General features: G+C 41.6%; 1 protein-coding gene across 1 annotated transcript in view; it reads right to left on the reverse strand.

Moving 5' to 3' along the window:
• col12a1a (collagen, type XII, alpha 1a) overlaps positions 1 to 10,352 on the reverse strand; it is a 241,698-nt gene that overhangs the window by 71,124 nt on the left and 160,222 nt on the right. The window contains exons 41-45 of the mRNA XM_078405469.1: positions 8,398 to 8,550; positions 4,332 to 4,406; positions 2,811 to 2,950; positions 1,797 to 1,920; positions 563 to 706 (exon numbers count right to left, since the gene is read on the reverse strand). Of these exons, the coding sequence (XP_078261595.1) occupies positions 563 to 706; positions 1,797 to 1,920; positions 2,811 to 2,950; positions 4,332 to 4,406; positions 8,398 to 8,550 (636 nt within the window). The remainder of the gene's footprint in view (positions 1 to 562; positions 707 to 1,796; positions 1,921 to 2,810; positions 2,951 to 4,331; positions 4,407 to 8,397; positions 8,551 to 10,352) is intronic.

Raw genomic sequence — 10,352 nt, forward strand, 5'->3', positions numbered from 1 at the left:
AGGTCTCGTTGCACTTCCCTTTTACCTAATCTGACACCATTGAGGTAATAATCTGCCTCCTTGTTTTTGCCGCCAAAGTGGATAACCTCACATTTAACTACGTTATACTGCATCTGCCATGCATCTGCCCACTCACTCAACCTGTCCAAGTCACCCTGCAACCTCCTAACATCCTCTTCGCAGTTCACACTGCCACCCAGCTTTGTGTCATCTGCAAATTTGCTAGTGTTACTTTTAATTCCTTCATCTAAATCATTAATATATATTGTAAATAGTTGCGGCCCCAGCACCGAGTCTTGCGGCACTCCACTCGCCACTGCCTGCCATTCTGAAAAGGACCCGTTTATTCCTACTCTTTGCTTCCTGTCTGCCAACCAATTCTCTATCCATGTCAATATCCTACCCCCAATACCATGTGCTCTAATTTTGCCCACTAATCTCCTGTGTGGAACGTGAGGAAACAATAACACTTTTAACTTGGACAGGATCATTCAAATTTAACAAAGACCAATAAAATAAAATGAAACACTGCTCATAAAGAGTCATTAACTGCATCACTTACCAGCTTCTTGGAGCACAAGTGCGGGTTTCTTAATCTCATCCTGTGAACGACCATCAGTCACAACAACGAGCACCTTGGGTACACCCCTCCTCATACCATTTGAATGAACCAAAACATGTTCGTTCATAAATTTGAGAGCCCCACCTGGAATATAAAAGTGAGTCCATAGAATTGGTGTCTTGCCAAATCAATGGCACATTCATTTGTTCCATTAGGATTTGTCTCTTTTAAATGGGAAAGGACTCTTTGCTTTGGAACAGAAAACTTTTCAGTGCTTTGCACCCAGTGCAAGCATACCTGAGGTCAGATTTAAATGGTTTCATGGTTTAGTGAGAGGACCATTGTTTACTAGTTCATGAGAGTTTATAAGTCACTGGTCATCATAAAAATAAAGCACCGTTTGTTGCATCAAAGAGACGTTCCACCAGGGTCTCGACTCGCAACGTCACTCATTCCTTCTCTTCAACGTTGTGGCCTGTCTTACTAAGTTACTCCAGCATTTTTGTGTCCATCTTTGGTGTACACCAGCATCTGCAGTTCCTTCCTATACACCCCAACTTGCCCAGTGGTTGAGCATTTAAAAAGCTCTCTGATGGCCTCACAGGTACATCTGTGTAACATACATCTTTCAGGAAAGGTCAGAGAGACCGCAAGGATTGGAAAACTGAAAAAAGCCCTCCAGCAAAAACATGGGCTGAAAGGCCTCTTTGTTTTCTTATTCATTTTGTGAAAGTATGGACTACAACTCACCAATCCTCTCATTTTACTAATCCTCTGCATTCTCACCCTCGCCTTGACTTTCTTTCTCAAGGTCAGTTGTTGAGCGATAGCAATTAACTTAATGAGGTTTCCCATAAATGTCTTTATTTTGTCCCCTAAAGTCTCCATCGGGTTCCCGTAAACTTTTTATGGAGTCATGATAATGGAGACAAGCAGCAGAGAAACAGGCTGTCCACCATATCCATGTCTACATTAAGTACCCTATACTAATCTCAGTTTCTTTATTGATTTGTTTAGGTACATCTTAAATTGATCTGTTCCTCTCCTTCATTCAATTTGTGCCATTCTGTTTCACCCTTGACTAGAAGTGAGCTCAACAGTAAAATAATATGAGGGCAATATCAAATATTTCTTAACTCATTGCCACCCTTGGTTGTGCTTTAGTACAATCATGCCTCGCGGCAGACATGCATCCTATGAACCATTAAAATAAATAAACATTATTCCTTAGTACCTGTTTTAGTGTTCCCTCCTTTGTAGCTGATTAGCTGAAGAGCAGCAAGAACCATTCCTTTATCACTGTAAGTGTCCAATTTAAATTCGGCTTTTGCATCGTCACTAAACTGAACAACTGAAACCTATACGAAAAGAGAAACAATATTTTAATTTAACAGGAATGTCATATGAATAATGTGTGTACATAAATATGTATACAGCAGGGCAGTGGTAGAGCTGCTGTCTCACAGCACCAGTGACCTGGGTTCAATCCTGACTACAGGTGCAGTCTGTGCGGAGTTTGTACATTCTCCTTATGACCGCGTGGGTTTTTTCCAGGTGTTCCGGTTTCCTCCCACATTGCAAAAGCATGCAAGTTTGTAGGTTAATTGGCTTCTGGAGATTGCACCTAGTGTGTAGGATGCAAAATGGGATAACATATAACTAGTGTACGGGTGATCAATGGTTGGAGTGGACTCGTGTTTTCCACACAGTATCTCTCAAACATCTCCCAGAACATCTCAATGGTTTTCGCACACAATAATTTGCACTGATGTTGTACAAGTAAATGTAGTGGGCATTTTGCACAACTGGTGCTTATAAAACACTTTTAATCCACCACCTATATTGAGGAACTAAAGGGTAGCCAGAATGTATATAGGTCTTGATCTAAAATATATGTTTGGAGAAATGATCAAATGGAAGCCCGTGTCAAGGATAGCTAAAACATGGGAAATGGGCATTTATACACAACAGGCTGAGTGAACGATAGCCTCTTTCTCTGTCATCAGTCACAGTTAAGTCTTGCAAACAGCATCGAGTGGCATCTATTTCAAATGGCTGTTATGGTACCCATAAACATCTCAACGGGTCATATTTCTAATGGTGCAACATTGCTTCATTTCACTTATTCCCTGCCTTATGCCTCTAATCCATAATTTCTCTCTTAGGCAGTAGTGGTACCACTTGACCCAAGCTCTGTAAGAAACAAACCTAATTTTGCTTTATGAAACAGGAATAGAGTGAAACATACCTGCATTCCACCTGGGCTGATCTCATCCAAAGCCCCAATGATATTGAAACAGAACTGCAAGACCTTATGGAAGTTTTCATCCCCAATACTCCATGAGCCGTCAACTAAGAACACCAGGTCTGCCTTTGCACCCAAACACACTGATGATTAAAAAAAACCCATAGGTAATATATCAATGCATGCTATTTCTCCCTCATCTTCCATGCAGATTTTTACAACACGTGCTGGAATATGTTGACTTAAATGTTCATACTTTGAAAGCAGCTGCTTAAGACGCACAGTTGAAATAAAATCTGTTGATTGGTGAGTGAATATAAAATTTGTTACTACGAATAATAGTTGGAGCAAATTGCACAGAGACAGAAAGATATTGATATCACACAGAAAAAAATGACCATGGGATTGGAGAAGGTTGGGAAGATTCAAAGCTGGCATTGACCAATTACCGCGGCACGGTAGCGCAGCGGTAGAGTTGCTGCTTTACAGCGAATGCAGCGCCGGAGACTCAGGTTCGATCCTGACTACGGGTGCTGCACTGTAAGGAGTTTGTACGTTCTCCCCGTGACCTGCGTGGGTTTTCTCCGAGATCTTCGGTTTCCTCCCACACTCCAAAGACGTACAGGTATGTAGGTTAATTGGCTGGGTAAATGTAAAAATTGTCCCTAGTGGGTGTAGGATAGTGTTAATGTACGGGGATCGCTGGGCGGCACGGACTTGGTGGGCCGAAAAGGCCTGTTTCCGGCTGTATATATATGATATGATATGATATTAGGCTGTTCTTTTGCTGTCAGTTTTCCCTAATTCTATGTAACATTTCCAAATTGATACATTTAAAAAAAAATTATCCATAATTTAATGTCAATTTTTGTTCAAATGATTTGGTTCCACCACCACACCCAACCAACTCTGATACGGATGACTTACTTTCTGAGATGATAGCGAGTTTGCAGCCTTGCCTCAGCTTCTCACTATTCACACATGAAATGTTTACCACATAGGTTATAATAAAAAGAAACTATTGTTTTAAACCAAATTGTGAAATTAGTTTTCAGAAGTCTTTCATCCCATTACAATAATTTGTCCCCAATCACCAACCCCAGTGTGGAATATGGACATAGGCATGATTTTATTAAATTTTTTCATAGGATGGGGATGTCATCATAAGTGCAAGCAATTATAGCCATTAGTAGTTGCACCTGAATTGAAGAATATGGTTAAGAGTCAACCACTTTGTGCGTTTGTATGCAGCATAAATGTTAGACTGGGTAATGATGGTGAGTCCAACCAGAGTTAGCAAATTTTGTGTCCTTGTAGCCCCAACATGTTCTTTCATTTCTCAGATACTTTTGACCTGCTGTGTTTCGCTGGCCCTTTCTGTTTTTAATTCAGAATTCCCTTTATTCAATTGCCCAAAACCTGAGATTTAGATGTTTTCAGAGAAGCCCCAGCCTTTGTGTCCAACCTATTGTTCTGTGTATGCAATTGCACGAGATGGCAGCACAGACAAGGTAAAAAGCTCACCTTCCCGGGCAGGTGGGATTGTTGGTGGAGGGGGAGGGGAAGGCGGCTCTGTTGGAGCTGTTGTTGGGCGAACCGCTGCAAAAGGAAGAAAACAGGCATTTGTAATTTAAATAAAATTATGCTGATCATAAATTTAACATGCTCACATTAGACCATCAGTTTTTTAGTTGAGTCATACTATTCAATTCCAGACAGGTGGCCAGTACAAACACAAAAATACAACACCTTGACACAGAATAGCAGTCATTCTCAACTGGTGAAAGTGCTTATTCCTTCTCAGAATCAAGAACGTACGGCTTCAATTGCAGAATGTCACTAATGCCAAACGTGACAAAGGCCATTCTTTCTCCATAAGATCAGACAGTAAATCCCAGTTGCCTGAACAAAGTAAATTCACAGAAATACCTACAAGTGCCCTTCTCCCATATCAACCTTTCTGTCCTTGGTCTAATCCACTGCCAGAGTGAGGCCAAACACCAACTGGAAGAACTGGAAGCACGTCATATTCTGCTTGAGTAACCTACAACCCAATGACATAAACATTGAACTCTCCACTTTCAGATAAATTCCCGCTCTTCCTTCTTCCCCATCCCCTTCCATCCACTATCCCTCTCTGCCCTAACATTTCACTCCACCTCTACCCTACTGGCCTGACATCCTTCTGTCTGTATTTCATTGCTAGTCTTTGGTGCTATCTCAATAGACAATAGGTGCAGGAGTAGTCCATTCGGCCCTTTGAGCCAGCACCACCATTCAATGTGATCATGGCTGATCATTCTCAATCAGTAACCCGTACCTGCCTTCTCCCCATACCCCCTGACTCCACTATCCTTAAGAGCTCTATGTAGCTCTCTCTTGAATGCATTCAGAGAATTGGCCTCCACTGTCTTCTGAGGCAGCGAATTCCACAGATTTACAACTCTCTGACTGAAAATGTTTTTCCTCAATTCTGTTCTAAATGGCCTACCCCTTATTCTTAAACTGTGGCCCCTAATTCTGGACTCCCCCAACATTGGGAACATGTTTCCTGCCTCTAACTTGTCCAACCCCTTAATAATCTTATATGTTTCAATAAGATCCCCTCTCATCCTTCTAAATTCCAGTGTATACAAGCCTAGTCGCTGCAGTCTTTCAACATATGACAGTCCCGCCATTCCGGGAATTAACCTAGTAAACCTACGCTGCACACCCTCAATAGCAAGAATATCCTTCCTCAAATTTGGAGACCAAAACTGCACACAGTACTCCAGGTGCGGTCTCACTAGGGCCCTGTGCAACTGCAGAAGGACCTCTTTGCTCCTATACTCAATTCCTTATGTTATGAAGGCCAACATTCCATTGGCTTTCTTCACTGCCTGCTGTACCTGCATGCTTCCTTTCAGTGACTGATGCACTAGGACACCCAGATCTTGTTGTACGTCCCCTTTTCCTAATTTGACACCATTCAGATAATAATCTGCCTTCCTATTCTTACCACCAAAGTGGATAACCTCACACTTATCCACATTAAACTGCATCTGCCATGCATCCGCCCACTCACACAACCTGTCCAAGTCACCATGCAACCTCATAGCATCTTCCTCACAGTTCACACTGCCACCCAGCTTTGTATCATCTGCAAATTTGCTAATGGTACTTTTAATCCCTTCATCCAAGTCATTAATGTATGTTGTAAATAGCTGCGGTCCCAGCACCGAGCCTTGTGGTTCCCCACTAGTCACTGCCTGCCATTCTGAAGGGGTCCATTTATCCCCACTCTTTGCTTTCTGTCTGCCAACCAATTTTCTATCCATGTCAGTACCCTACCCCCAATACCATGTGCTCTAATTTTGCCCACTAATCTCCTATGTGGGACCTTGTCGAAGGCTTTCTGAAAGTCAAGGTACACTACATCCACCGGCTCTCCCCTGTCAATTTTCCTAGTTACATCCTCAAAAAATTCCAGAAGATTAGTTAAGCATGATTTCCCCTTCGTAAATCCATGCTGACTCGGAACGATCCTGTTACTGCTATATAAATGCTCCGCAATTTCTTCTTTTATAATTGACTCCAGCATCTTCCCCACCACTGGTGTCAGACTAACTGGTCTATAATTTCTTGTTTTCTCTCTCCCTCCTTTCTTAAAAAGTGGGATAACATTAGCTACCCTCCAATCCACAGGAACTGATCCTGAATCTATAGAACATTGGAAAATGATCACCATTGCATCCACGATTTCTAGAGCCACCTCCTTAAGTACCCTGGGATGCAGAACACCCATCTACCAAGCACCCCTCCACACTTGTATCAACCTATCACTTGCTAGTTTTTAGAGAAATTGCTGGAGCCCTAACTTGAATATTCGAATCATCATTAGTCACGGGTGAGGTGCCTGGAAACTGGAGAGTGGCTAATGTGACTCATAGAAACATAGAAAATAGGTGCAGGAGGAGGCCATTCGGCCCTGTGAGCCAGCACCGCCATTCATTGTGATCATGGCTGATCATCGCAATCATGCCTGCCTTCTCCCCATATCCCTTGATTCCATTAGCCCCTAGAGCTCTATCTAACTGTCTCTTAAATCCGTCCAGTGATTTGGTCTCCACTGCCCTCTGTGGCAGAGAATTCCACAAATTCACAACTCTCTGGGTGAAAAAGTTCCTTCTCACCTCAGTTTTAAATGGCCTCCCCTTTATTCTAAGTCTGTGGCCCCTGGTTCTGCACTCCCCAACATTGGGACCATTTTTCCTGCATCTAGCTTGTCCAGTCCTTTTATAATTTTATATGTTTCTATAAGATCCCCTCTCATTCTTCTAAACTCCAGTGAATACAAGCCTAGTCTTTTCAATCTTTCCTCATATGACAGTCCCGCCATCCCAAAGATCAATGTCGTGAACCTACGCTGCACTGCCTCATTTATAAGGATGTCCTTCCTCAAATTAGGAGACCAAAACTGTACACAATACTCCAGATGTGGTCTTACCAAGGCCCTATACAACTGCAGAAGAACCTCTTTACTCCTATACTGAAATCCTCACGTTATGAAGGCCAACATGCCATTAGCTTTCTTCACTGCCTGCTGTACCTGCACGCCAACTTTCAGTGACTGTAAATGTTCAGTTTAAGAAAGTCTGCAAAGAAAAAACAGGGAACTATAGAGCAATAAGACTACTACCTGTGGTAGGCAAATTATTAGAGAGGATTCTGATGGATAAAATAGGCATGCATTTGGAAAGATGATAAAGGATAATCGGCATGGTTTTTTGTGTGGATGATTGTGTCTCACGAATTTGATTTACTTTTTTTAAGAAGTAACCGAAAATGTCGATGAAAGCAGCACTGTAGATGTAGTCTACATGGATTTCAGCAAGGCCTTGGATAAGGTTTTGCTTAGTAGACTGCTGTGCAAGGTTTGATCTATGGGATACTGGAAAAGCTAGCGAATTGAATACAGAAGTGGCTTGATAGTGGGAAGCAGAGAGTTGTGGTGGAAAGTAGATTTAAGCTGCAGAACTATAACTAGTGCTCCTCTGTTTTTCACTTACAATGTACATCCCTAACTGCATCTTTACCAATGTCAATTCAGTTTCACCCATTGATTCCAGCTATAATTCACGTTGCTTCAATACAACAGCCAAAATAATCAAGGTCCCCTTGCACCCCAGTATTTCCCTCTCCTCCCCTCTTCTATTGGGCAGAAAATACCAAAGCACGTACCACTTTTCACTCCACTATTAACCAGTCCACTGAACAGGCCTTCCATTACCAAGGGTCTAGTCCTGATCTTCCAACCAATTTCATTGCGTACCTTGCAATTTTTTAATCTCCAGTTCCTCTGTAAACTGCAATGCTATAATACCATATTCTGCACTCTGGTAATTTTGTGTTTTCTGTTGTACTTGTATATGGCTTGATTACACTCATTTTCGGTATGAGTTGACTAGATTGCATACCAACAAAGCTGTTTGCTGTATTTCTGTACACATGGCAATAAAATAATACCAATACCCATTGCCATCATCAATTTGAAAGCTTATTGCCCCATCCATTCTCTAAATTTCATTGCCATTTGCACTCAGGTACTCACTTGTATGTTCCCGCACGCTAATTCCAGGTCCTTCCAGGTTTGGAAGCTGAGTGTAGACAACAGCATCATAAAGGGTATCAGGGTGAAGACCGGGGAAGCAGTAGCTGGATTCAGCACCATTGATGGTAATTTCTTGGTGTCCTCCAGCATGAGCTTCAAAATAATCAGAAACATAGTCAGGTAAAAATGATCATGCACTGTGTTGAGAATGTGGCTGCATCCTAGAAACAACTCAGTACAATATCATAGATTAGAGAGACAAGAGAGAAACAGCAAGTGCCTCATATGGTAAAATTTACCAAGTAAATTTATGAGGCACATTTATGAATATAGTAATGTTTCACACAACATTGGCCTAATTTTATTTTATATCTCACATTCGAAACTCATATTTGTAGGCAATACGCTATATCTAATCCGCTTTAAAGATATTTTTTAATCGCTAAAATTTCTATTTTTATTAGTTTGCAACACACCTGTTGTTACATATTTTACATTTCATTTATTTTAGAATCTCCTATTATCTCCCTATGATTTTAGAAACAGAATATTTAATCTGTTTTTTGGGGGTAGCTTTTAGGTGTATAAGTATCAGATGTCCTAAGTATCAGAGTTGTCAGTCTATTCTACAGAATGACCAGCACATGGTTAATTATTATTGATATAGTACATAATGGGACAATGTCATTTAAGTTTTTTGAGAATAGAAAAAGGTAGGGATTAAGAGGGAAGCAATTCTGTTGGAGTAACCGCTCATATATGTGGAGTGAGATGAATGATAAGCTGGAACAGTGATATCAAAACTGGAGAGCATAAAGTGTGTGCCACAGGTATCTTTAGCCGAGGCAAAATCAATGCTTAAAACAGAATAAATGCGAAAACAAATTTAAAACAAACAAAATTAAAATGTCCATGAGATCAGTCTACATCTATGGAAAGAATGAGAGTAGCAACCCTGAGCTGACAGGGTTTGATAGAGATTCTGAACTGAAAGCATTCATCTGAACATTCCACAAATCCTGCCTTACAATTTAAGAAAAACAACTTTCCTTCTATTGAGCACCAATAGGATATTGGAGGGTAAACTTGTCTGCCTTAAAAATAGATCGGGGTGCAATAGCTACACTGCCAGAAACATATAGGTTTACTTGCAGCACACGAAACGTGTTTTAAAATATTGATCAGCTCTTCACGAATCAGCTCTTCGGAACAGGATTGTTCCGAGCCAGCATGGATTTACGAAGGGGAAATCATGCTTGACTAATCTGCTGGAATTCATTGAGGATGTAACTAGGAAAATTGACAGGGGAGAGCCGGTGGATGTGGTGTACCTCGACTTTCAGAAAGCCTTTGACAAGGTTCCACATAGGAGATTAGTGGGCAAAATTAGAGCACATGGTATTGGAGGTAGGGTGCTGACATGGATAGAAAATTGGTTGACAGACAGAAAGCAAAGAGTGGGGATACATGGGTCCCTTTCAGAATGGCAGAGTGACTAGTGGGGTACCGCAAGGCTCGATGCTGGGACCGCAACTATATACAATAAACATTAACGACTTGGATGAAGGGATTAAAAGTACCATTAGCAAATTTGCAGATGATACAAAGCTGGGAGGTAGTGTGAACTGTGAGGAAGATGCTATGAGGTTGCAGGGTGACTTGGACAGGTTGGGTGAGTGGGCGGATGCATGGCAGATGCAGTTTAATGTGGATAAGTGTGAGGTTATCCACTTTGGTGGTAAGAATAGGAAGGCAGAGTATTATCTGAATGGTGTCAAGTTAGGAAACGTTAGTACAACGAGATCTGGGTGTCCTAGTGCATCAGTCACTGAAAGGAAGCATGCAGGTACAGCAGGCAGTGAAGAAAGCCAATGGAATGTTGGCCTTCATAACAAGAGGAGTTGAGTATAGGAGCAAAGAGGTCCTTCTGCAGTTGTACAGGGCCCTAGTGAGAC

The sequence above is a fragment of the Rhinoraja longicauda genome, chromosome 9 (assembly GCF_053455715.1).
Source record: "Rhinoraja longicauda isolate Sanriku21f chromosome 9, sRhiLon1.1, whole genome shotgun sequence".
In the NCBI taxonomy this organism is placed as follows: domain Eukaryota; kingdom Metazoa; phylum Chordata; class Chondrichthyes; order Rajiformes; family Arhynchobatidae; genus Rhinoraja; species Rhinoraja longicauda.